Raw genomic sequence first — 26,902 nt, forward strand, 5'->3', positions numbered from 1 at the left:
TTTTAGAGAGCTAAAGATTTCTGTGCTCTGGTTCAAACCGACACAAGCTTGTGGACCTGAGGCCTGTTTAGTCTACATGTGGGGCTCTGCTGAGTCGGAGGAGCCACTTTTCAGTCCTTCACAGAACTATTTTGGACTGTTGAAATAGCTCTTGAGATATGTGCAACGATAGAAAGGCAAAGGACGTTTGTTGCTTTCTGTTACTCAACCGTACTGAGTTATTAAATATTTAGCTGCAGAACTACATGTTATATAGCGCTCTATACTAAGGCTTTGAATATATGATGGTCTTCATTATTAAGTGAGCTTTTCTAAATTTAGCCTTCACATGTCCTCACCGTATCTTTTCATGTTGCAGTGCCTTTGCTCTCCAGAATCCTGCCTTCAGACGCGTGTAAGATCTACAAGCAGGGCCTCAACATCAGGCAAGTCCTGTCAACAAATGTAATGCCTTGAAGTTAAATGTGTGAAGTTTGAATACAAAGAAAGACAACACGAACTTACTGAATTAAACTTTAATTCCTCAAGAAAACCTTGTTTTTATCGAGGCACTTAGTTACTTTCAACGCTCACTAATTTATCCGTCATCTTGTGCCACACAGAACAGCTTCTCCTCTTTCTCCCCTCTATCTTCCCCCCCATTTTCTCCTCTCTTCAACCTAGTTTGGTTAACTAGAGTGTGAAATCAGTGCCTGGCAGTGAGAGGAAGCAGAACGACGGTGCCTCTCTGCGCAGATCTTGTTACTTCTGTGTTTCAATTTAAATCAGAGCCTCAGAGAAGAAGCTACAGTTGTGTGTAATGTGCCTCCCTTTTAGCTCGCTTTCAAAAAGACGTCAGCAGAAATTCGTCACACTCTGACGCTCGCTGACACACAGTCACAACAATGAATCTGCAGCGGGGAATACACTTTGCTGTGTTTCTTGGGCTTGAGGGCAAAAAGTTAACACCAGGCAGCCTTGAGTTCAGCTCGCACATATAGGGCACACATACTTTTGTTCCTGTGTGCTTTTCTCCAACACATAAACAGATGCAGCTATATTTGGGCATCATAACATATCAGCTCGATCTATCTGAAGAATGAACTCCGTGCATAAAAGTGTGTGTCTGTGTGTTCCTGTAAGAGATATCCTTGATGAGGAGCCTGTCATTATTCTGTGAAACTGCTCCTGGCTGCCTCATTTGGTAGTCAAAATGCCCTCTTATTATCCTGGAGTAGCAGGGAGAGAAAGAGAGGGAGAGAAAGTGAAAGAAAATAACTGTCACAGCAGGTTCATTTAAATTCTGGTGCTACAGTGTGTCAGGGCTGTCATACTTACCCACAGCACCTACCACTTTGTGTCTGGTCTTTACAGCAGATCACATATTCCCTTTGCTGTCACGGCTCATTCCTGGACGACCCAAAGACTCTTGAAATGTGCTGCTGGTCTCCCATGGCAATGATTACCATATACATTGTCTCTAAACTTTTCCCAGCAAGCACGTGACATCCATCACAGTTTTTATTTTTTTCTGTCTTACAGTTTTGTGTTTGCTAGTGTCATGCATGTGGCCAAGTTAAACTCAGCTCTTTTTCTGTCATCCTCAGTTTCCTTTTCCTGTGTTTGGCTGTCTTCTCCTTTTATCCGTCTGAAGTTCCCACACTGAACTCACTCTCTGTATTTATAGATTGGACACTACACTGATAGACTTCACAGACATGAAGTGTCAGCGCGGCGACCTCAGCTTCATCTTCAACGGCAACGCCATCCCCTCCGAGTCTTTTGTCGTGCTGGACAACGAACAGAAGGTCTACCAGCGGATACACCATGAGGTGTGTGAGACTCATGCTGATAAATGACTGAGAGACCAAAGCCTCACATGTGCCCCCTGAAGTTTGTAATGTTCATTACAACCCCACATTTACTTTAGGGCTGCAGCTGACCGAATTATTTTCATCATCAGTTAAACTGCCATTGTTTTCTCAATTCATCTTTTATTTGGTACAAAAGAAAATAAAGATAAGATAAGCAGATGCAGCAAACTCACACTTTTTACAATAAAGAAAAAATGAAATGTTTGCATTTAATGCCAAATTTACAAGATTATTATTGCATTATTACATTTTTAATTTGTCGTAAAAAAAAGTTTTGCAAAGTTTGTTAAATTCCTCCTCAATCAACAACTCTTAAAATCATGCGATTTGCTTAGGGAGTCTGGGGACATTGCGGTGACTAGTTCAATACTTAGTTGGAACAGTGTGTTCTCAAACATCTGCTGTCAACATTGACAGAACTCCACAAATGTAATTTGCATTGCAATGAACTACTCAGACAGTGTGTTTTGCAGGAGACGTCAGTTAAGTAGGCTGTCTCGAATGTGGCCCAGGACCCATGTGCGTACACACCGCTGAAAGAATGTGGTAGATGGCGGCCAAGACGACCTTAAGAATTGGTCTGAGTGATCGGATCTGAAATGCGTCCTCAATGCGTCTTGTATTGAGACCTGTCCACTTCTGATCGGATCACATGTTGATACCCTGTCTGAACGACCTAATACTGCAATTTTGCTATTCTCAAAGCTTTACAAGCAGTGGGGCTAAAATGTGTTTAGCTTGTTTGATGTTTCTTATGCGTAAGAGGAAGATATTACCTGAGGGTGAAGAATGGTCAGATTAATAATGTCATTAACAATCAGCTGCTGGGGGCATAAATATTCACAAAAAAACAGAAGTCCAAAGTGTTGGAGGAGCCAACAGACATCAAAGTGATTTGTTCCCTCTGCTAGTGAGGGAGAAGATTGTAACTGGTGGTAAGAGGACGTTCTTTCTTAGCATAATAAAAGTGTCAAACAAGAGCTAAAATCTTCTCTATTCGGCTGTGATTTGGATGCTCAATTTAAAAATACTAAAATGAATTTGGCTCCTCTCTGCTGTCATTTTTTTCAAACAGCTTGTTATTATTGTTATCATCCCTCCATGCCTGTGTTGATGCCTCGGTAGTTTCCTAACACTGTCCTGTTTGTCCAGGAGTCAGAGATGGAGACAGAGGAGGAAGTGGACATTCTTATGAGCAGCGACGTGTACTCGGCCACGCTCTCCACAAAGTCCATCACCTTCTCCAGGGCGCAGACCGGCTGGCTGTTCAGAGAAGACAAGACGGTGGGTGTCGAAGTTATTATCATCACTTTATTTCTCTCAGCTTTTCCAAAGTCAGCTGTGGGTCACGGGGGTTCACCTGGCCGTGGAATTTTCCCCCCGACAGAGATTTGGGAATTTGATGAATTCTCTGGGGGAGGCAGGAAATGGAAGGCAAACAATACACAGGGACACAGATGTATATCAGAATGTAGTTTGTGAGCAACATAATATCAGTCGCAATATATGATGGCTTTCTGCCAGTCCAAAGGTACCCAGACGTTTGAGCCCTTTACAACTTGTCTGACCTGAAAATTTGGGATTCTGTATTTTCAAGTGCTCTGTAATGAGAAACTCAGAAAGAGAAAGAGATAGATCCCTTTACTTGATTTATACTTTTATTTTACTGTACGAGAAATAATACAGTCAAGTATTACAGATTAACAAACTATAGTTTGACAGACCTAGATGGAGCTAGATTTTGTTGATATTACGTGTTATTACTGTTGTTGCTGCAGACTGTCCATTTTACTGATCAGATTTCTTAAGCTATATTTTCCTTACCAAGCAGGAAAAATACACAACTCAAAGGAGCATCAGTAAAGGAGCCAGAGGTGACATGCTCAGAGTTATAAAAAAGTTCTAATAAAAAACACAGACAGGACAGGGCATGAAGGGCACTGAACGAGTTGTGTGGGTATTACTTTCTGTCCTCTTGCTCTTCTGTCTTTTTGTCATGTGTTTAAAAGGGAAATTGGTGACTCAGCAGGGGGTGCACTTATCTAACTGTTTGTTCTAACTCCAGGAGCGTGTGGGAAACTTTCTGGCAGATTTCTACTCTGTGAATGGCCTGGTGCTCGAATCCAGGAAGAGACGGGAGCATCTGAGCGAAGAGGACATCTTGAGGAACAAAGCCATCATGGAGAGCCTGAGCAAAGGAGGGAATCTCATAGAGCAGAACTTTGAGGTGAGTCAGGCATCAAATGAGGCTGATTCAGCACTGTGATGGGAGTAGGCAGAGAGAATCAAGACTACAGCCCCCACCATCATCACCCATGATGTGATAACTGGGGTTGTGGGGCCACATTGAGCATCACATCACAAACATCCTGTCACAGACCGGTGCTTGAAACCTGCACGTTGATAAAATTACTTTACATTAAAAATCCACTTCGACATCCTTAAAAAGAAGATGGTGAATCCTTACTGATGCCTACAGTCTTGCTGTGTAGATGACTCTTCATACACTCTGTACTCTTTTTTCGCTTTGTGCATCCAAAGTATCTGAAGAGCCATGAGCATAAAGAGGCAAATATGACTGATGACAGGAAACGACAGCGGCTGTTTATCAGAAGCATGTTTAAAACATTTACACACAGAAGAAACAATAACGCAGATGGATTATTTTCTTTGTATCTACTGTTGCATGTCTGTGGTTTGAGTTTAGCTCAATAAATAAATGAAAAAGAGACACGCAGAGGCGGGAAAGGAGACTGTAGATGGGTTAGATGTCTTTTAGAACATTATGGCCATAAAACTATCAACAAGTAAAGTTTATTTCTCTCTCTTTTTCAATGGTAGCTCACTCGACCGCAGCTTCCTCCCTCCCTTTTCTCTCTCTCACTCTCTCGCACACATTGAGATATCTGAGACACAGGATCTACAGGTTTGACAGTTATTATGTCACATCTACATCCCTCAGTTTATTTTATGTAGTCTTCAGTAATGTGGATATAATGAGTTAGTGGATAAAAGACAAGTATTGAACAAGCAGAACAACCTGGTAAGTTCAGAAAATGACATCACTTTACAGTAATGCAGCCTTTAACACCAGGAAAAGACAACACTTATGCCATAACACAATTAAACAATATCCAAAATCTTCCTGGTTAATGTTGAACTGTTTGAAGTTGTCTTCTATTGGGGAGTTTACTGTGACGGTCATCATCCTGGATGTGTGTCTTCAAAAAGAAACGTGTTCACAGTTTAAAACAGGAAGGATGGCTAATAGAGTGCAGCTGTACACGTCTGGCCAAGATGTACATGAACAGTTGCTCTGTGACTCATCGCGAGGAACTTCCCTGAAAATGAGATCCAGTTGGAGCACTGCGCTGTCGATAAACATCCTGTTTACTTACACCTGCAGCGTAACCACCAGTCCAGTCCTGAAACTGTCCTGTCCCGCTGGAACCTTGGGGTAGGACCCGAGTCTCAAACAAAATAAACCTCACAGTTCTCACTGCTGCATCTGTACAAAGATAAATCCTGTAGAAACAGCATGGACATCCTGCCAGACTCTGGCCATCAACTTTGCATGGTTTATTGAAAAATTCCTGTCTGACTCCACGCTGTTGTGTCTTTGATGTTTTATTTGTTTCGAACATGAAAACAGACTCAAACGCTGCCCCATATCTCACCCCCCTCCTCATCCACTATGCATGGGTTTGAGTCTCAGCACTGCCACCTAGTGGGGAAAGCTCTAAAGCTGCAGCTTGTTCACAGGGATGACTACCACCCTTCATCCCTTCACTATAGTATGTTCTAGAGTTTGCTTAGCAAGCCCTTGTCTAAGCACTGAGCATAAAGCCGGTCACACAGTGAAGACAATGCCTCTCAACACTCAATGGATGCCTTTTAACTGCTCGGTTGTTTTTTGTCGACTCCCCCTCGTTCATTGCTGGGCTTTGTCTCATCACAGTGTCCTCTGTTGTGTGTCAGTCTATTTACACTCTTGGAATCAGTGCCCACTCATGTTTAAAGTGGAAAAGCAGTGTTGTGTGTGAGCTGTGTGAGTGGGTGTCGACGTGGAAATAGTCTTTACTTCCAGCCCAGTGGAAAATGATCCTTGGGGGTGGGCGAGAGTGAAAATAAGCAGCTGCTGTGACGTAGCTGTGTTTACCACAGTGAGGGAAAGCAGGTCAGCCCGCGCCTGTGGACACAGAGAAGCCAGGGGGGCTTTCAAACAGGGCTCGACACTATTGATCACATGGATGAAGGCTAAAACCCCTGGTGCCATGGAATGACGGAGGGGCAGGACCGGCATACCAGCAGATCAGGGCCTACGCAGACTGTGTGTACACTGTCCTCATCACAACAACACAGCAGAGCTGTGTGAGAGAGCGGGCACTTCACCGGGCTGCTGCCCATCGTAAAAACACCAAAACATTTCTGTGATGGCTGCGGCGTTAAATGTTCAGTTTTGTTCACACTACAAACAGCTGCCCCTTGGCACAATCAGGTGTCTCATCGTCAACAAAAATTCTCCACATTATTCTGCCCCAGTTGCCTTATTTAACCACGGCTTACAAAGGAGTGGTTAGCTGGTTTGAATCGATTCTCTTTTTTCCCCTTGAACTTTGGCAAGAACAGCGAGTTCATTTTCAGAGGAAGTCAATTTTCGGAGAAACAGAAAGGAGCTCATCCCAGTTCTAATTCAGGGTCAGCGAGAGCAGATTGTCTAATCTTAAAATACACTGTCACTGAAGGAGAACTCAGTTTATTCACCAAGGCTGAGGGAGATCTTTCAGTGTCCTTCTGTATGTACTGAATCCTTTGGCTTATAGATCCACCCATGATAGATTATGAGGTTGACGATGTCATGATGTGGTCATGATGTTTTTTTCAGCACAGCGTAGGGTTGACTATATTTATTGTACATGTTCTGTTTGTCTTTCTCTTCGTCTGTCTGTTAGTCCTTTACTCCAGGTCTTTGCTGTAGATGTTTTCAAAATGCAACTTTTAGTCTTGAAGTGGTGAAGAAAGTACGTATAAAAAAAAGTAAAGAGCGACAAAAAGTAAATGGTGAAATTGTTCATCCTCAATGTGTAAAGCAAACATCCATCTGTAGGTGTAAATGAAACAGACTACTCTGAGGTGATGTCTTCTACTGCTTTTCTTTCTCACTGTTCACTGCTTCATATGTAGAAATGTTTGTGACGGACAAAGCTGCTGGTCAGGGCAGTATACAGTAAACTAGATGAAAGTACACATTTGAACCATGTCTCCAGTGTTTCCACAGATGACTAGTGGTGTACTACATTGTAGTAATACTGTAAAGTTAAACTGTATCTGTGAGGCCCAGGAGGCCAAACAGAGGTTACTGTAGTTTAGTAATGCACTGGGGCCCTCTAGTGGCCTGTGCTGTGATTTAATTTGTCTGTGGGAGTACCTCAAGAAGTCTGTCTCTAAAATAACTAATGCCAAAGTAGTGTAAGTATAATTAATTTCTTGGCAGCTCACAGATTCTCACATAATAATGTTGTCACTTTGGACCTTTTGGCTCTTTGTGTATTTAATTGTGGCAGAAGTTCAGTATGAGATCTGGCTTTTTTTTCTGCCCTTCAGCCGGCGAGGAGGCAATCTCTAACCCCCCCATCACCAAACACTATATCCTGGGAAGAATACATCACAGCTGACAACGGAAAGTAAGTGTCTGAAAAAACGAAGGCTTCATTTTTAGGATTTTTCAGGGGAAACAGACCATTAAGGAGAAATAATGTCGCTGTAATTCATATACAGATTTGTCAATTGAATATGTGATTGCCCTGTTTCTTAAAGAACCATTATTTTAGTTCCTCTCTTGAAAATAACAAAAAGTTAGAAACTAATCATATTTCCATGGTCTTCTTGCTCAGGTTTGAGGCAATATTCTAGATATTATTTAAGATTTTACGGAAATATTCACAGGCAAACATCTGAGTATGATTAACACAGAGTGTGTATCTGCAGGTCACAGAATATGAATGACAAAAAGCACAGCAAGTTACTTCCATAACAATAACTGAATTTCAAAACTATGATTCATATGGTCGGTTTCTGCATAATAACAAGCTGCAAGCCTTCATCATGAGATTACATCCTGACAGATTGTTGTTTCTCCCTCCTCTTCAGAGCACCTCATCTGGGAAGAGAGCTGGTCTGCAAAGAGAGCAAGAAAAACTTCAAAGCCACGATAGCCATGAGTCAAGACTTCCCTCTGGGCATCGAATCGTGAGTATTCCCTTTAACTTGGCATCCAGACTGTTAATAAAAAGCAGGCAGCCAAAACTCCCTCCTGCTCTTTTCTCCTGGCATGTGCACAGTGGGGATAAAAAGGGAAGTTATTGATTTATGCAAATGACAGAAGAACTGTTGGAATTATTTATTTTCATTACACTTATTAAGAACTCTGGCTTTGTTTTTGTCTTTCTGTTTTTATATACACTGTGTTACAGTTCTATACTGTGTAGTTTAAGTTCATACTATTATCTTTTATCTTTAACCAGTAAAATGAGCCGTGCATTTCAGCCATAAGTGTTACCTGTCAATAGTTTCTTGTCTGTAAACATCTGTCGGTTTTTCGTCTTCTCTTTCAGGTTATTGAATGTTCTGGAGGTGATTGCACCCTTCAAGCACTTTAATAAACTCAGGGAGTTTGTTCAGATGAAGCTCCCCCCTGGCTTTCCTGTCAAACTTGGTAAGCATACAAAATAAATATAGGATCAGCAAACTAAAGGATGTGTTAATTGAAAGGTTTTTTTCAAATTTCAAAGCATGCCTGTAAGATGACTAAAGACCTAATTTGTCATTCTGCTCATGTCTCTCTGCAGACATCCCTGTCTTTCCGACCATCACAGCCACCGTGACATTTCAGGAGTTTCGTTACGACGAGTTCGATGAGTCCATTTTCACCATTCCCAACGAATATAAAGAAGACCCCAGCCGCTTCCCCGACCTTTAACTTCTCAGCTGGAGCAGGAGACGGAAGTGCAACAAGGCGACACAATGCTACAAGACAAACTTTTTGAATAACAAAAGGAAAAATTGAGGGAAAAAATATTGGTAATCTTTTCTTGACAATTTCTGGATTCTATTGCACATCCCGACCCCGAATACAGATGGCAACAAGTCGTGGTTGACATGACGGGACTAAAACGGTGCCGTAAGAGCTGACAGAGGCCACAGTGGCACATTTCCTCACGTTAGCAAAGTGTTTTGAAGCGTAGTGTTGCAGGTTCTTACTTTTACCTTCAGATTGAATCCAGCAGCCGAGGCGGAAAGTAACTTGAAGCTGAGAGTGTGAAACTCATCAGTGAGGGCCAGTGAAGTTCAGACAGGTGACAGAAGAGCAGGTGAGTTACTGTAAATGGGGTATAAGTAGTAGACACACAACCAGTTCAGTTGATGCTATGTTTGTATGTTTGTATGTAAGTAATGTTTATAAAGGGAATGTTTTTAACTGACTTGTAGTAAAGCACTGATATTACTGAGTAACACGTTTGGGAGGAATTCCACCAAAAGAAAAAACTTTTTAGGTTCTTTTTCCTGCTTAAGTAGACTATAATAATTCTGTGCTTTTTTTTTTTTACATTCATTTCTTTAACATGATCAAATTTAGAAATATTCCCAAAGATGTAAACACTGATAACAAAAAAATCAGTTTTAAAATGTTAAGTGTAGTGGCTTCTTTTGTAAGTTAAAAACCTAAAAATCAGTTTTTGCTGAATTCTCCCTAACTGCACATTGTAAAAATGTGTGTGTCTACGTCTGAGTGTGTGTGTGTGTGTGTGTGTGTGTGTGCGCGCGCGCGTGTGTGTGCGCGCGCGCGCGTGTGTGTGTAACATTGATCTTCATGGGCATGGAGTAGCATCACTGAACTTTTGGGCACTATTTAGATCCACTACAGCCACTCATCATTCAGCGGACTTTATACGCACTCATTTTAATTCCTGCATTTGAAATTGCAATTTTTATGGTACCACAAAGATTTCTCTTTGTTTGTTTGAGTGGCAGCGAGTGTAAGCTCTGATGTCTAAGCCTTTTGTTTCTAACTACACCTTTGTAAACTATGTAACTAACTGTAAGATCATGCTAAAAGAAGAAAACTGGGGATTGTAAAGGAAGTAGATATTAGGGAATGAATGAATGAATGACGACAACATTTATGCCATTTTTACACACAACGAAGACCAGGCTTTTCCCCTGCACAGTATGTAAATACAGGTTTGTCTTTTGTGTTATTTTCTTATTCTTTGTGCCGATGAGTTTAAGATGTCCTCTGCAAGAGGAAGAGTTGTGGATCTTTTTTTTTTTTTTTTATGTAGCGTCTTCATGAGTTAATTTGAGAGTTAATTGGTTTGTAACATGGTGGCAGTTGCTATTTTTGTACATACTTGTCATGTTTTAAAGAAAGAAAATGAATCTCTTAATTCTCCTGTCATTATTTCCCCCCTCACTATATGTGATGAACCTCCTCTAGATGTGTGGAACAATCAATCACTTCCACAGGGTGAAAAGCACAACGCACTGAGGTTCGTCTGGAAATGGGTTCTGTACAAGCCCATGAGGCGTTCACTGGACGCTGGGAAAGTGCATTTCGTAAGGGGGTTGATGGTTCATGAGCTTTGAATCATGTTGTTGTGCTCATGTTTGTTAACTTGCATTCTGCTGGAGTTTAAAATGAAGGTGTGCTAGACAGATACGGTGGTTCAAATTGTTGTAAGAACAATTAGCTTATTTACGTCCATAATAGTAGCAGTTTAACCAAATGCAGTTCATTTTTCACATTATGGGCAAGAGCAGCTACTGAGACTGTGCCTCTTCACCTACACTACACTTTATTTCATGCTCCTTCCTTTCTTCAGCTGCTTTCATCTTCCATGTTTTATGTAGGAAGTTCATCATTCATCTACATGTCCGTTGTACAGTTGTATAAGTCTGCGACACTATTTTCATAATAAATGTACTCGAATAAAAACGTCACGTATCTAACAGTTTGGGCTCCATGTTCTTTCACGCTCATAACTCTGGAAAGCTTAAAACTGAAGGGAAGACTAAGACATTTTGAGAAATGTGCCCACTCGCTTCTAGCAGAGATTAACGTTGTGATATCAGTCCACTATGGAGCTACAGCTGATTGTCTTAATTTCTTCATCATGTTTGTAACTCGAGCCTGGTTGCTGTTGTAACTTCCGTTGTGTAAATAAAGTTTGTATCTAAAAAAACTAGTTAGGCGGCGGCTAGCTAAACTTGCTCTCTCCAACATTAACAAAGACGTTTACCCGTCGTGCGTTTAAAGCTCACTATTTAACATATTATATAGCTTGTTTATCTGTACAAAAGTAAAACCATAGTTGTGTAAAACAGACAAATTCACTATTTTAACCGTGTTAAAGCGGAGGTTTATGCGTTCAGCGGCTGCTAGGCAACCGGCTGAGACTCCCGGAAGTTGTTAGCGGAAGCGATCAATCATAATACAACGCTTTTGAATTCTCACCATACTGTCTGGGTAAGCAAATAAACTCAGTCTTCACAGTTCAACGATTTTTATCGCCAAAAGCACACGCATTTTTACTCAAACTATAACTCTTCTTAATCTGGGTTTACTTGTCAACATACACCGTCATTCATTTGGATGTTTTTCATATACTCTCACAGTTCCACCCTTTCCTTTTTGTTTACTCAAAGATTATACACACATTTTATACACGATTATTTTCTTAATTGCGTTAACAATAATAATAATAAAAAAAAAAAAACGATTACACTATTACACCATTTATTGATCATTGATTACCCATTTGCATTTATCACATGTGGATAAGAACAAAGTCAAAATGTCTTCCACAGCTTACTCTTTATCCCTCCAGGTAGTTTTGATGCTTATCACCATGCTTTGGTAAAGCAAACAAGATTCAGTCTTTAACTGATTTAACTGATGTCTTCATTGAGGTAGACATGAAGCACATTCCATCAAGGAGACAGTTCATTACCTTCAAAGGTAACAGGCACATTCCACTGAGGGCATGTTCAAAGGATAAGTTCACACAAAAATTTGAATTCAGTCATTATCTATTCACCCCCATGTCGGTGGAAAGTCAGGTGAAATTTCATGATCTGCAACATTTCTGTAGCTTCACAGTAATACAGTGTAGCAGCATGAGCCTAAACAACTGAGGTGGATGGAGACTTGTTTTAAACTGACAAAACAACCATAAATGGCTCCATACAGCATGTGGGGTGTAATCCAAGTCTATGAAAGCCCTAAGATCCCAAATTGTTTAGAAAGGACCTCATTTACAACCTTTTTTTTAATAAAAGAATAACTCTCTGGGCAGCATTGGGGCGCAGTTGTTAGCACTATCCCCCCAAAGCTAGAAAGTTCCAGGTCCGAGACCCTCCCAGGGCACTCTGGCTTTCTCCCCACAATCCAAACACATGGATTGTGGGTGTGAATGTGAGCATTAACATTAGTACACTCCTTATCTGTAGTACGTGGGCGAGCTTGACCACAAACTGAGGGTGAAAATTTGTAATCGATTTGGGATCCCATGGCTTCCAGAGATTTGGATAATGCCCGACAAGCCGTATGGAAGTTTTCGGAGTCCCCATCTACTTCTGTTATGTACAATGCCGCAACGCTGTTTTGCTGGGAAGCTCCAGAAATGTTTTCTGGACAACTTAACCTGACTTTCCATCGATATGGGGGTGAGTAAATAAAAACTGAATTTCCATTTTTGACTGAACTTATCCTTTAAGCAGCTGCCAGGCTACCAGCTAACCAGTTAGTTAGCTGCAGAAGCGGCTAACCGCGATGGTACTTCCCAAAATGTCAGACAATTCAAAGTTTCATTTCAATGACGCATCAAGTGGACAGTTTGACCCAATTTTATTAGTTTCCTTTGGAAAACCTATTGCAGACAAAGTATTTCATTGCAACAACACATTTCAATCTACAGTGTACACTTACAAAGGGGTGTAAATAGATAGGTCAGCTGAAACATGACTTGGTGCATTACAATTAAAGCAAAAATGGCTCAGCAACCAAAAAATGACATGTAGTTGTTGCCAAGTGGTGACTAACGGTCTGAATGAGGGAAGGACTCGATCCTGACTCGTAAAATATTTACATACACAACATTTGGAAAATGCTGTGTATTCTACTGTCAGGAAGTTTAAACACAAAGGCAACAAAAAGAAAAATCAACAGGATCTTAAAAAAGTACAGTAATGACAATTTAAAACCAGGTCTCATGTTATTCAGATTTTAGTTCGTCTTTACAAAAATGATTTGACTGCTTACCTTCTACACCCAGTCCCCTCCGCAATGCTTCTACAGTTAAGACAACAAATCTTTTTTACTTTAAGTGATCAGGCACGGACATGTTGTGGCCTATATTAAAAATATAAAAGAGGACAGTGGAAAGATAACACGGTCGGTTTGGGATGTTCTTAGTCGCTCATCTCCATGTCTTCCTGATGGTGATCGTCTCCATTCAGCTTGGACTTTTTGGGGATTTGGCCCTCAGATCTCTCGATCTCCTCTTGGCCTTTGGGGGATGACGCAGAGTCGGAGTCGCTCTTCCTCTCATCTTCATCCTCCTCGCCTTCTTTTTCACTGTCATAACCTTGCTCCTCTTCGTCATAATCCCGTGTCACCTGTCAAGACAATTTGTTTGTTACAAAGACTTTAGAGGCTGTCCACATTTTTGCATTAGCTCTATGTTCTCAGCAAAATTACGATTGTAGTCACCTTCTGATCTAAACGCACCTTAACGTCTCCCTTCTCACTATCAGACTTGCGGTCTCGATCTCGTTCCTTGTCTTTGCTCTTCTTCTTCTTACTGGTGGAGCGTTCTCTTTCATCTCTGCTGCGGTCTCTGTCCTCCCTCCTCTCTCTGTCCCGGTCCTTCTCACGCTCCTTGTCCTTCTTTTTCTCTTTCTTGTGACTGAACATGACAAATACATCATTTTTAAGTTGTTGTCCTAAAAAATATGAATTAACTTCATGTAAAATGCAAATGACAACTCACCGTCTTGGCGATGGAGACCTGGACAACTTCCTCTTCGGGGACCGAGATGCACTTCGGCTTCGTCTGTGCCTCCTGGGACATAAAGGGAGCGATTCATTTTTAAAAATGACTTATTTGCTGTTGTAAATATAGCAGAGCCTCAACATTATTTGAAAGAAGGTGCAGCTGTTGTGACCCGCATGTTTCACCATTACACTGTGCTCAGACCCACTCACCGACTTATGCTTCGAGACCTCCGGGCACTGCTGTAGCTCTTGGGAGGCGTCTTTGACCTTTTCTTAGACTTTTCCTCCTTCCTCCTGTCCCTGATCAAGACAAGCAAGATCAACAATGTTAGCAAACAGCAGTACAGTGCAGGAAACAGGGGAAGCTTTGCTGAGCAAGGCTTCCGAGTCAAAGTAGAGCTGTTCAGCATCATTGTTACAAAACTGGATGTACTAGCAGATCTTTTAAGTTTTTGCAAATGATTGTGTTTATTAGAAAGTGCCACATCACTTCACTGCCAGCCACATGTGGTCAAGAATAAAATCAAATAAAAAAACATTAGCTATTTTGGTCCCCAGGACAATGAGCAAGATACTGACCTAGATCTACTGCGGCGGCTTCTATCCCGGGAGTGAGACCTCCTCCTCCGTGGACTCTTGGACCTCCTCCTACTCCTTGAATGGGACCGTCGCCGAGACCTGCTCTTCGAACGTCTGCCAAAAGTAGCATGTCTTAAAATCATAACAAGTTATTACCAGAGAATAAATACAGACCGAAGACCACATCTTATATTGCTGATTCAGACTGAATTTGTCATGAACTAGTCTTTACCTGTGTCTCGAGCGAGAGCTGGACCGCCTGCGCCGTGACCTGGAACGGGAGCGGGAATGTTTGCGTTTGTCGTCCTTCTTATCTGCAAAAATGATGACAAAAGGTTGATATTTACTACCAGGTTGGAGACTTATTGTTCACAAATATTCCACAGCCGACTGAAAGCTAGATTAAAAACACTCATCATTCATGATGTTTTCACTCATCATAAAATACAATAAAAACAGAGCACTCACTTCCTGGTTCAATAGCTGCAGAAATGAGAGACTGAGCCTCTCGGACTCTCTTCATGGCCTCTTCTATCTCCTTATTTGACGCATCAGTCTTCAGCCCTGGATTCAAGTTCAGTCCAGCAGCTAATGGATTCAATCTGAAAGAGCCATCAAGTATTTAGATTTTTCCCAAAAGAATATTTCAAATCATTGGACTGCAGAGATTGAAGAGTGCTTAGAAGTTTTTCTTACTTGGGGTCCATGGACTGCATGAGCTTCAGGAAGTCTGCAGAGAGAGCCTGGAGAAGATACAAGAAGGATATCATCATGAAAAACATTTTGTTTTAACGTGCAGCAACTATGAAGGAGACTGATCGAGTGCTCACCTGTGGGTTCATGTTAGGTCCCGGCATTCCCATAGCAGCCATTTGCTCCATGTTGGGAGCTCCAAGACCTCCAAACGGCGTCCCTCCCATCTGAGATAACAGACACGTGAACTAATTTAACAAAACTCTTCATTTGGCAGCTAGCTGAAGGAACCCAGCATCGATTACTGTTTACATCATTGTTGCCAAATACGCCATTAAAATGGAACTTATTCCGAGTTAGAAATACTTCATCTACATTTATTTGGACACGATTAACACCATTAACAACAAGACCCTATTTAGTAAGTGCTGTTAAGGCATGCAAGACTTGCAAAGATTAAAATATTATATAAGCTTTAAAAAACTCACGCTTGCTAGAGGATTGGGTGTTGGGAGAAGGCCTCCTCCAGGCATCATTCCTGCCACGGCATTGGCTGGAGCGAGCAGCGACATAGCTTTAGATTCATCAGGAATGACTCCTGGAGAAAAACAGCAACATTTCAGTCCATGCTCCAAGCAAACATCAATAAACACTCAGACAAGACTTGCAGACAAGCCACCTCAGTCTAACTACTCTGTAGTCAAAAAATAATAAAAAATCCACTGTTTGTCTTGTCTGTAAATCTTGATCCCTCACTTTTTTGTGAAAGTATGATTGTAGGATTAGCAGCTATGAGTTTAAAAGTCACAATACACACTGTGGTCAACACTGCCAAGATTTTATCACCTGTACTTGTTTTTTAAGTCATGAACCAAACGTAAGCAAGCACAGCCAGTTGTCCCGTGGGATGTGCTCTCAACTTTCATTAGATGTTTTATGAACAAGCGACTCGCGCCGGCTGCTTCGCTATAAAGCACACAAAAACATTGAGATACAGAAAACAAAGTTCATGATTTGGTTGTAGACACAAGGGTACATTTCAACATCACTTACCATTACCAATACAAAAACAGAAAAGGTTCATTCATATTACCTTTTCTGGGCTTTTGCTGGTGGTTACTATGTACAATTCCACCACAAAAAGAAACTTACTTGGCAACCAGATAAAGTGCTGCTAACAAGCTACAGTACTGCTATGTTTTAGCCAACAGTTTGTCACTAAAAACACTAAACAATGTCAAAGATAAACTGCACTAAACAGTCAAAGGCTATAGCCAGCAAATCTGTGATAAAATCGTGAAAAATGTGCCCAAAGCTGAAGAAAAACCAAACAGTAAAATCAAAGGGAAAATCTTATGGAGATGATCGTCCATGGTTGTGCAATCTGAAAACAGGCTATTTTTGTAATCTGACACTTTACATTTTAAAAGGGGGGAGAGAGAGAGAGAGGGGGAGAGAGAGAAAGGGAGAGAGAGAGAGAGAGACATACACACATGCGCGCACACACACACAACAGAAAGGACACTTGAGAAACGGGATAAGGCTGCAGAAGACAAAACTGTTGGTGGCATTTTCAGCAGGGCCTGGTATATAGGGCTGGCTGAACCAGGAAAAAGAACTGTAAAACACAACAACAAAAGAAACACCACTGTTAAACGTGAGAGTCACTCAACTCTTTCAGAGTCATGTGTGGAGAGGGTCAATAAAAAAAATGCATTTTTACTGCAACATCAAGCAGAGGCTTAAACTACGTTTATCTCTTGAGTGTTAGTGATAATTTGGAAACAATGCACAGTGTAAAATGATACAAGGCTTTGGCGCATGAAGCAAGTAAATGCCAAAGGCAGTTTGTGTGCTTATCATGATTAATAATCAAATTATGTGCTAATTAATTTCCACCACATCTGATGACAGTAACTGTGTAGATGATGGCACACACCGTCACAATCTATTCTAGCATGCACAGCTGATTAGTTCATCTATCCTGCATGCTTTGTGCTTGGTGTAGGGATGTCCCGAACATTTCCTCCCCGTCTGAGCCATTTAATATGAGGTTTCTGCCATCACCATGTCCTGCCCCACTATTTGTATTTTCTCTTGAAATCTTAGCCTCATCAGGCCAACATTACATTTGATAAGGCAGTCCTGCTTGGATGCGTTTGGTGACCCACTCTGAAGATCACCCATGTCGGTGTTTTCACTTATTTGGCTGATTAGACCGCTCCTCCTCTTTTGCTTGATTCTCGTCTCCCTCACTCTATTCTAAGTTTTGTTGCACCTGTTAGACCCACCACAGTCCCGCCCAACTTAAATCTAATCAGCCAGTAACCGAAAACACTAGTATGCATGTGCAGGGTCTTTCTAGAGTTTCCTAATGTTGCACATAATATCAATGGACAAAGGATTGTCAGTGTTGATGCGCACCCTCACCGCTAGATGCCATTAAATCCTACACACCGGGCCTTTAAATGGTTTGTTTTCCTGCAGATCTTTTAGCGGTATACAACACCTACAAAAAGTGCCATCTAATCTGCATGTTGTCAGTGCAGATATCATTAACTGAAACTCAACTGTTGACGATTGTTGGTTCAAGCACAATGAGACATTTTGACAACTGGCGAAACCAGAGTGCAAAGGTGAAAATATAAACAGAGGATCAGAACTGGTTCAAGCTTCAAGTCCACACCAATCGGCCTCTATAATCTGCTCGGGGCATCCCTAATTTGGTGCATACCTTCTATTCGACATACATTTTATTCGAAAAATCTTAAAATCCTTTGAACATGTGAGGAATTGAGATGGCCTGCACCCTCTTCCCCACCCCCTCATTTTGCTTAAGAGTTGTGTGGCAATTTTTTTTTGTTTTTTTAAAGAAAAGATGCCTTGAACATAGAGAAAAAAATAATGAGTTAATATTTTACTGCAGAACAAGAGAGAGAAGGGGGCTTGCGAGTCTGGTGCCATTATTTTTTCTAATCTCCTGATGGCAGCAGAGGACCACTTTCAGCCAGCAAGGAAGGGGCTCTCTGCAAATGACTTGTCCACTATGAAAACCACAACACAAATAACAGAGAGAGAAGTTTACAGCTAGATTGTAAGACATGGACACAAATGTACATTTCCCTTTCACATACCTAGAAATGCCAAGCACAGAAAAGCTTAGCTAATTTTGCTTGGTCAGAAAAAACTCACAATGGCTCAGATAGTGCTTGCAATTCTAGTAAAACAACCTACACACATTGTGATGTATGTTCAGAAATAGCCGTGTGAGTGAGACACGAATAAATGAGATACCCACCTTCAGCAAAAGGGACCACAATCAAGGCTCTGTCCACGAAGACGGTGTTCGTCAGGTGTTGGGAAACTCCCACCGATTCAGACTCAAGGAACTTTACAAAACAGACACGTGAAGTCACAGGCAAGGGAGAGTCACTGGAAAAAAATACAGATATGTTGTGCAAAGAATACAAACAAGGAGAGCCAACATGCCTTCTTCAAACTGAGTTTGTGTCCCCAGGGACAGCTAAGCTAATAATGGACTATGGGCTATACAATCTTGTCCTCTGCTGAGACCAACAAGGTGTCTTATGAGACATATCTGTTGTTGTGTTGTCACAACTCTCATCGACAATCTGTTGAAGAGCAAATATCACAGTCAATCACTTTATCTATATTCCCACTGGTTGCCTGCGAGTTAAACTAGGATTGAATTAAGTTCTTGTTACAGTCCTTGACATGTCCTACCTGCTGAGACGCCAGGTGTTACTCGATAGAGGGGGATACAAAGGAGAGAGTAATCATTTCCTAATATAGTGTGTGTGTGTTGCAGTCATTTAGTAGCACCCCAAATAGGATGAGGGTACTGACAACAGGAGGTCACTGACAACATTAACATTGAATTACACTACTCAGAATTAGTTTGGGATTGTCGATTATTTATTCTGTGACATATCTGAATTTTTACTTATTTTGCATTTATTTTTTGTCCCCCCAAAAATGAGACACATTTCATTTGACTTTTGTTGCATTTTCATGCACATGCATATATGCATCAATATCCCTAACTAATTTTGAGTAGTATCATTTGTTTTTCCAATTGGTAGAAATAAGCATTTACACCTAGGTCTGCAGTGATTCATTTACATTATTGATTAATCTACCAATTACTTTTCCAATTAATCAATTTTTAGTCTACAACATGTCAGAAAAATGCACAGATGATTTAATTTAAAATGATGTTAAACAGAAGTGCAAAAAAGCTTCAACAGGTTTACCTTTACCCTTTTCAATGCTGTAATCTAACTGACAAGTTGACTGGTTTTCACATTGATTTATCAAAAAAAAAAAAAAAAGGCACTTTGTTCAGTTACTTAATAGGGGTAGACCGATTATCGGGCCGATATTCAGCAGTTTCCAACTATTTGTATCAGTGCTTTTTCTGTCAGATTGCCGGTAAAACAAACTAATTTAAAAATGTGCTACTTTGGCTCTGATGCAGCATCCTCTCACACAATTTCCCACCCACAACAATATCTGATTACTAACAAATCAGAGTCAACAGCCTATAAAAAAATCTGAATGTGCAGAGTAACTAGTAACTAAAACTATCAAATAAGTACTGTACTCCTCTCTGAAGTATAAAGTAGCAGAAAATGGAAATACTCAAGTACCTCAAAATTTAACTAAATTGTTTCATCACTGGTTGCTGATAATTTTGACACAAAGTTAAATTTTTTCTGCAATATCGGCTCCACATATTGGTTTTCAGTCTCTTGATTTCTAATAATCGGTATCGACCCTGAAAAGGCCACATCTGTCCACCCCCATTACTTCTATCTGAAGAATCACCACTTTGTTTCTTACATTTGGAGGACAACCAATGACTCAAATCAAATAAACTTAATACACATAGCACAAAACAACAACCTCAATCTTTAGCTTAAGTCCTAGCGTTGTTCTTGATAACGTTTACAGACTTAATCAATTAAAAGATCGCCGAAGCTGTTGCGATTAATCATCTCTCCACATGTTCGTCGGCTAACAGCTTCGGTGGTAATGTTATGAAAGAATGAATTTAAATCTGTGCTAAACGACTAGCATCAACACACAGCAGGAGGATAATCAATAACATTATACGTCCCTCACGCCGGAACGTTAACGTTGAGGGGAGTGACCGCTGCTGCTGCATTCACTGAAGGCGCGGGCAAACGTTATTAGCATTAGCATGCCGTGCAGCGAGGCCTACTCAACACTACAGGCCTCAAGAGCCCGGCGAGAGAAAACGTTTTACCCACTGAAAGTTCACAATACTCACTCAGGTGGAAACAGTTTGAGCTCCTCTATGTTTCCGAGGAATCCAAAGAGAGTCCTCATTTGTTCGGATGTTGTGCTCGGGGACACATTTGTCACCTGAATGACGTGCGTGTTGGAATTCATTTTCGCGAGTGCTAATCAAGCTAGCTAGCTTTACGCTAGCAACGTGCCTGAATATAAAACAAAAAAGACGAGCTAAGTAACGTTTACGACCGAAATAACATCAAGCGAACACAAAAGCTAGCATTGTTAGCTTTGGTGGAAGGTGTTCGACATTTGCTGCGGACGAGAACACAACGGCCGCGAGCAGAGAGCAACAATGCCGCTGCCCAAAATGTCGTGAGGCAGGGATGCTGCGTTCACGTGCAGTTTGAAAGCTCGTACTTAGGAAATTTAGCCTGGCAATTATGGAGGATCACAAGTGTCGCGGAAATAGTACTAAAGCATTTAACTAAGTGCACAATAAATATAGGCATTCATAAATTGGTTTTACAAATGAAAGTATTAAGCTATTAATAAATAGACTAAATTACAACGTAATTCATTATTTGATATTTTGATGGGCAATAAAAAGAGGAATTTAGGCCTACGTAAAGCAACAGAAAAAATTACATAGATGAGAAACTATGTATCATATGTGTAGTTTATGAATATGATCCAGTGTTTATGTTATTATGCTTTCTGTTTTTAACTATAATAGAAACTTTATATAGTATAATTGCTGGTGTAGAAACAAGCTGACTGACTATTTGACATACAGAAATATTTTTTGTTCTTAAATGCTGAGTAAGTTTACATGTGTAACTCAAACTGTAGAATATTAACCTCTGGCAAAGAAAAAGATCTACAAGGGCTAGTTTACCCCAAATACAATTTATGTAATCAACCAATTACAGGTACCTTAAATATGAGAGTGTAAGATGAACACTATGGTTATGAATGCACTGACACTTGTAAAGTTGAGATCTTTGTTTTATTGATGTGATGTGTCTTGTTTTCGTTTATAATCCTGTGGACATGTTTGTATTTTCCTGGGTGAGACCAGAGACAATATTCCTGCTCCGGTCGGAATTTAAAGTTATTCTATTCTTCTATTTTATTCTCAATGAACTACGACAAAGAACGGACCAAAAATAAGGAAATCGATGATAAGATTAAACTAATTTAGGGCCAAGTCTCAGACATTTCTGAATCGTTAAAATTCTAACTGCCAATTGTCCAACTGTACCAGAAGGCAGCATGGGTCGGAATACGGCTGACATCACAGTGGGTGTGGCTAAAGTTGCGTCACAGTATTTTGTTGCTAGCTAGTGGTTTCTGCAAAGAGGCTTTTCGGCGTTTTTCTTCTCGAAATCTCAAAGCCGTGCACATACCGTCATAAATTAAGAGGCACACACGCATGCAGAGCAACATGAGTATTCTTAAGCAGTCAAACAGCGCCGTGCTGTGTGCTCGGGTTTGACAAACAGCAGCGGAGGACAACTCAACGACACACGTCTCGGCGCAAAGTCGTCGCTTGCTAACTTAGCATCCTCGTTTGCAGCTGGCATGTCAACAGGTTGCTCCAATGTTTCTCACTGCAGAGATTTCAATTATCGAGAATCCAAGGAGCGTTAACAGTGTCGGTCCATTTCAGTGTGACGTTTGCTAACGTGCTGTTGCATGAAGTTGAGGATTTACTGACGTTAACAACTCGGGGCAGCATAATCCCCGAGCAAGCTGTCAAGATGCAACTGCAGAGATCGACAACATGAGACGGGCAAGTTCCTTATTCTGTGAAGATAAATGATATTTTATGTGCATGATAGCAATGCGATTTTAGACACAGTAAGCGTCAGTGTTTAGGGTCCAACATTAACATGAAATATATGAAAACACTGCCTGCAGAGCTCTAGGAAAGCCTTATTAAAGGCAATAAAATATATATAGAGAGAGACACAAGTGTTACTGGCAAGTTGGAGTACTACATAAAACATTAAAGGAGCACATGTGTAAAAATACCACAATTAAACCTTTAAATTGCCTAGTCAAGGAAGATGATGGTACTGGAATAATGACAGGAAGAGAGAGAGGTGGTTACCCAGCAGGACAGGCACTTTGATTTTGGTGGCACTAAACAACATTTTGCTTGTGGCCCCCACACACTGCTTGTACCTGAATGAACACACACTAGGGGTAGACCCATTATCTGCCCTTGCCGATAATTGCAGCTGTAATTCAGCATTTTCTGATTACTAGTGTCAGTGATTTTGTTTCGTCAGGTTGCTAAAAAAGGTAAACTAATTAGAAAATGATGAAGGTTCTCAGTCATCCAGGTCATGGAAAATCTAGGTGCTGTATCGTAGGCGAATGGACTTGTTTCAGATTCTTGAAGACGTGTCACCTCTCATCCAAGAGGCCTCTTCAGTTCTAACTAACTGGAGGAGTTGGCTGGCTTTTATGTCAAACTGAAATGACCGTTTTTGAACAGAGTCGGTGGCCTAAGACATTACTTATCACCCATCTACAATGCTGTACTGAGTTCTCTCCCCAGACAGATTAACAACCATTCAACATTCAACAACCTGGGCTCAGGTAGCGACCCACATGAAGGCCGGTTGGGTCAACGACCCACAAGTGGCCCTAACGACTCTGAAACTCAGAGCTCACATGTGACATTAACGACTCTATAAGGTCACACCCAGACAGAGTGTAAAAGCCTGCAGCTCCTCTCCAGTTAGTTAGAACTGAAGAGGCCTCTTGAATGAGAGGTGAAACGGCTTCAATAAACTGAAACAAGTCCAGTTGCCTACGACACAGCACCTAGATCTAATTAAAAATTGTGCTACTTTGGTTTTGATGCAATATCCTCTCACAAAATGTCCCCTCCCCTCTAGCATTGCAAGAAAAGTTGGCAGCCTTTCTATATATATATATATATATTAGCAACCAAATGGCAAGAAATTGAGCTTGTTCTAATGAAAAACATCCCAGAATCAGCATAAATCAGTTACTGTTTCTAGCCAGTGAACCAGGTTTAATTTAACTGTGGCTTTGTTCTGTTTCATTCAAACAAAAACTTTAATTTCGCAATACAACTACCAGATTCATTCACTCATTCATCCTGTGTCTTTCTTCCAGTATTCAGTTTTCCCTTCTTCCACCCCTGAGTGTCAGAGTGTTTCTGTTTGGTGCCGTTTGTGTGATGTCATTCGGTTCATCAAATAACTCCAACAGTGTCGCTGTGTTACCATGGCTATGCACTTGAGTGTTCTTGAAGTGAGGGTGTCGACTGAACACCACAAGCAACACAGTCCCACTCATTGTGTGGCCCCACATGGCTGGCCCTGTTACCCACAATTAAAACAATGTAGATTAAATTGGCTTTGGTCTTTGAAAACAACAAAACAAACAACAACAAAGAAAAACTATCCTAAATGTTTTTTGATAAAATTCACTCTCTAAATAATACCTAGAATTGTTTTAAAGTTGACCGTGTCTAAATGAGTGTCCTTTCTCTTACAGGAAAATGTTGGACCAAAAATAACTATGAGCTAGAAGGACATGGAATGGTGAATATTTTCCAATGTCGACTCCCATTCTCATGACACCAGCAGGGAGATATGGGCATCCTCAGACTGGTAGCCAGAATCATGGGTAGGATCAGTACTTTCAGGTCCTATCAGTTCGTGCTTCTCCTGGCTGCTGCACTCGCTGTCGTAGCTTTTTACTACTTTGGCTCAGAGAGGCAGAACTTCTCCAGCACCACAAAGAGGATCAAGCAGAGCCAGGCCAGCCACAACACCAACAGGAACGATGCAGACCTGACCGTGGACACCGGGCTCTCACAACCTGCTGGATCTGAGGAGCAAGGAGAAGAGCGCAATGTAGGCGAGGAGAATGAGGGATTTGGGTCCAAGACAGGGGACGGTGACGGTGGTGTCCATCGCTACCACGCACTCATGATGTTCACCAAGGTGGACAAGAGCCGCAGCCTGCAGGACAAGTTCAGGGTGGCCATGTTATCTATGGTTAAACACGGACGCTTCCTGGAAGGAGAGGTGTTGGTGCTACATTTTGTGACTGACCCGGCCAGCAAAGACGTGGGAGAGAGGATGCTGCAGGAGTTTCTCCTTGATGCAACGTTCAAGTATGAGGTAGGCAGTCTGAACCCTAAGTGTTTGCACGGTACCATAGCTCAGTTATCTAGAGGCCTCCTCCATGAGAAAAACCTGTAGGTGCTGTTTAAAGTTGAAACTCACGGGGGCAGTGTTGGTCTTCCATATCAGTCCCTCACTAAAGGGGTTACCCTCCTCCCCTACTGTGTCCTCCCTGCCAAAACAGAGAATTATGTCCCCTCTTTCTGTTGAATGCAGTGTCCTGCCCCGTCTTTCCTCCTTTGTATTCTACACAGACCACAAGATCATAAACTTGTTTACAAATTACTTATCCCTTTCCAAATCCCCATCACCATTCCTCTCAGGAATGTCTCATCATGGACAACATCTGGTGTGGATGTTGCAGCTCTGTATTAGCTCAGGCTGATCTCATGCCTGCTTTGGATTGGTTGGAGGTTTGCTCAGCTTGGCATCTTGGCAGTTTTCTGAGCCTGTTGGTCTGATTGCTTCGTGTTCATTTCACTCTCTGAACTCAGACTAAGGTCAAAGTCTTGGAGGAGCACAGCTGAAGTGTGTAATATAAAATACAGGACAAGTTTACTGTTCAGGTCTGACATGTGATGGTGGTGCTGTGAGACACCAGTATTAAATAGATCAGCTGTGTTACCAGGGTGTTTAAGGCGACCAGACAAAATTGCTATGCAGAGATGGTCCCCCCTTCCAATACTAGTAGTTGCTCCGTGTGTAACTGTTAAAGATAGCCAAGATACACACTTGTGACATTTGTTTGGGTAGAACAAAGTATTGGCAAGGTCTTGGGGTGTCATAGAATGACATATTACATTTAGAGTTGATTGATTGACGTTACATTTTTGGGAATATTTACAAAATCCGTCATAAAAAGCATTACTTAGAAGCAGATTGTTGCTGTGGAGATAAAGTGTAGATATTGTGAGGTATATCAAGTGTAGAGGAGATCACTCCATGTTTATAGACCATCCTAATGACAAAGTTGTGCAATGCATTGCAACTCAAGCGTACATAGCAGGGCCTGACAAATACTGGAGTGGATTTTATTTATTCTTGTTTTGTTTTTTTCTTATTAGAGCCAGATGACAAATCTGTGAGGTCGTTACTGGCTTTTTGCAGATAAAATCTGTACTGATGTGTATCTCAGTTGATAAGTAACTGAAGTAATATAGAAACAGTGTCACTATTACATAGTGGGGTGGACACGAGTAAAATGTCCACTCAGTCACTAGCTTGGTCATAATTCCTTAAAAAAATTAATATAAAGGATCCATATCAAGATGGCTTGTTCATGTTACTTAAATTAAACCAGTGCAACCAGTATAAAAAGTTAGTCTTGAGCCCTATATTACATATTTTAAATTGATAAATACTGTATCATCATCAAAAATCCAGTATTGGTCAGGCTTTAATGTTAAGGGTTCCTTAAATTTAGGTATTAAAGAATTGTGACAGAGCGGTATCTCATCATATTTTTTGGCTATTGGGTGTGTATCATGAACCGTTCTGGGACTTTAGGTGTATATTGTTTTCTCATCCCGCTCTCAAACAAAGACAGTAAATGCCAGTAAAAATCCTATTTTAAAGGGCTGGTCTATCTGTACTGCTACACTGAAGTGTCTATTACTCACCAGCTTACATATACGCTGATGCCAGTGTATCTGTGATAGGCTGATACTTGCTGAAAATATCACTGTTGAAGTATCAGTCAGGCTCTAGTTGGTACATTGTGGCCCAGGGATGGATTGTACCAACAGGCTGCACACACAGTGGTTTTTTCATGGCATCATTCCAGACCAGCTGCTTTTACACATCAATGGTTGAGATAATGAATCGTGGAATTTCATGTTCTGACACCACTGACACAAGTACAGCCACTGTGTCCCCAGTGTCTCCACAAACAGGCACAGAAGTCCTGCCAAAGCTACAGATGGGATGGGGACTCCCGAGGGGGCTGACGGAGACGGTGCACAGAGCATGTTGACATCCATATCTGCTCGTCATGAGCCTCATTTCTTTTAATTATTCATCTTAGAGGGGGAATGAGACAGCAGTTATGCAAGATTTTTAGCCTCCATCACTTCTCGCCACTGGTAAATTCAGTGACCCACTTGACATTCGCAGCAAACAGCCCGCAGAGTCGCACTGCCCAGAGGCTGCGCTCGTTACCGCTGACCAGCATTAACACAGCAACACACAACATCTTTCTGCACTTATTGCTGGATGAAATGTTTCACTTGCATGTAATTTTAGGAGTGCTATAACACTATCTGTAGTACATT

General features: G+C 41.2%; 3 protein-coding genes across 9 annotated transcripts in view; 2 read left to right on the forward strand and 1 right to left on the reverse strand.

The window, feature by feature from the left end:
• LOC311259048 (ankyrin repeat domain-containing protein 13C) overlaps nt 1-10,292 on the forward strand; it is a 29,539-nt gene extending 19,247 nt beyond the window's left edge. For both annotated transcript variants that reach the window (XM_084355875.1, XM_084355876.1), the window contains 8 exons: nt 359-425; nt 1,667-1,811; nt 3,006-3,137; nt 3,919-4,080; nt 7,458-7,537; nt 8,004-8,102; nt 8,468-8,568; nt 8,702-10,292. In XM_084355875.1, the coding sequence (XP_084212001.1) occupies nt 359-425; nt 1,667-1,811; nt 3,006-3,137; nt 3,919-4,080; nt 7,458-7,537; nt 8,004-8,102; nt 8,468-8,568; nt 8,702-8,832 (917 nt within the window). In that variant the 3' untranslated portion in view covers nt 8,833-10,292. The remainder of the gene's footprint in view (nt 1-358; nt 426-1,666; nt 1,812-3,005; nt 3,138-3,918; nt 4,081-7,457; nt 7,538-8,003; nt 8,103-8,467; nt 8,569-8,701) is intronic.
• Nucleotides 10,293-12,742: 2,450 nt separating this feature from the next.
• Nucleotides 12,743-20,863, reverse strand: LOC311259049 (uncharacterized protein). Of its 6 annotated transcripts, none has more exons than XM_084355879.1 (12): nt 20,495-20,863; nt 18,479-18,612; nt 15,669-15,778; nt 15,318-15,407; nt 15,184-15,230; nt 14,956-15,089; nt 14,720-14,801; nt 14,488-14,601; nt 14,119-14,208; nt 13,904-13,975; nt 13,624-13,819; nt 12,743-13,529 (listed from the first exon to the last, which is right to left on the reverse strand). In XM_084355879.1, exons 1-12 carry the CDS (start codon nt 20,614-20,616, stop codon nt 13,323-13,325), a joined length of 1,398 nt encoding a protein of 465 aa, XP_084212005.1. In that variant the 5' UTR covers nt 20,617-20,863; the 3' UTR covers nt 12,743-13,322. The 6 variants fall into 6 exon arrangements, with proteins under 6 accessions (XP_084212005.1, XP_084212003.1, XP_084212006.1 ...); XM_084355877.1 differs by having other exon boundaries at nt 14,488-14,619; XM_084355880.1 differs by having other exon boundaries at nt 13,642-13,819; nt 20,495-20,861.
• Nucleotides 20,864-21,257: 394 nt separating this feature from the next.
• The window catches only part of xxylt1 (xyloside xylosyltransferase 1), a 31,373-nt gene continuing 25,728 nt past the window's right edge, over nt 21,258-26,902 (forward strand). Inside the window, exons 1-2 of the mRNA XM_084355884.1 lie at nt 21,258-22,252; nt 23,998-24,629. Of these exons, the coding sequence (XP_084212010.1) occupies nt 24,096-24,629 (534 nt within the window). The 5' untranslated portion in view covers nt 21,258-22,252; nt 23,998-24,095. The remainder of the gene's footprint in view (nt 22,253-23,997; nt 24,630-26,902) is intronic.

Source organism: Pagrus pagrus (assembly GCF_965226575.1).
Source record: "Pagrus pagrus genome assembly, chromosome: 6".
NCBI classification, from domain to species: domain Eukaryota; kingdom Metazoa; phylum Chordata; class Actinopteri; order Spariformes; family Sparidae; genus Pagrus; species Pagrus pagrus.

What these genes read in the sequence shown, in the direction of transcription:
- LOC311259049 (XM_084355877.1), bottom strand. Translation starts at nt 20,616, where the DNA reads ATGAATTCCAACACGCACGTCATTCAGGTGACAAATGTGTCCCCGAGC. An exon ending in CACCCAATCCTCTAGCAAGC is followed by an intron (nt 15,408 to 15,668) that starts GTGAGTTTTTTA and finishes CTGTTATCTCAG; the next exon opens with ATGGGAGGGACGCCGTTTGG. An exon ending in AGCTCTCGCTCGAGACACAG is followed by an intron (nt 14,620 to 14,719) that starts GTAAAGACTAGT and finishes TATGATTTTAAG; the next exon opens with ACATGCTACTTTTGGCAGAC.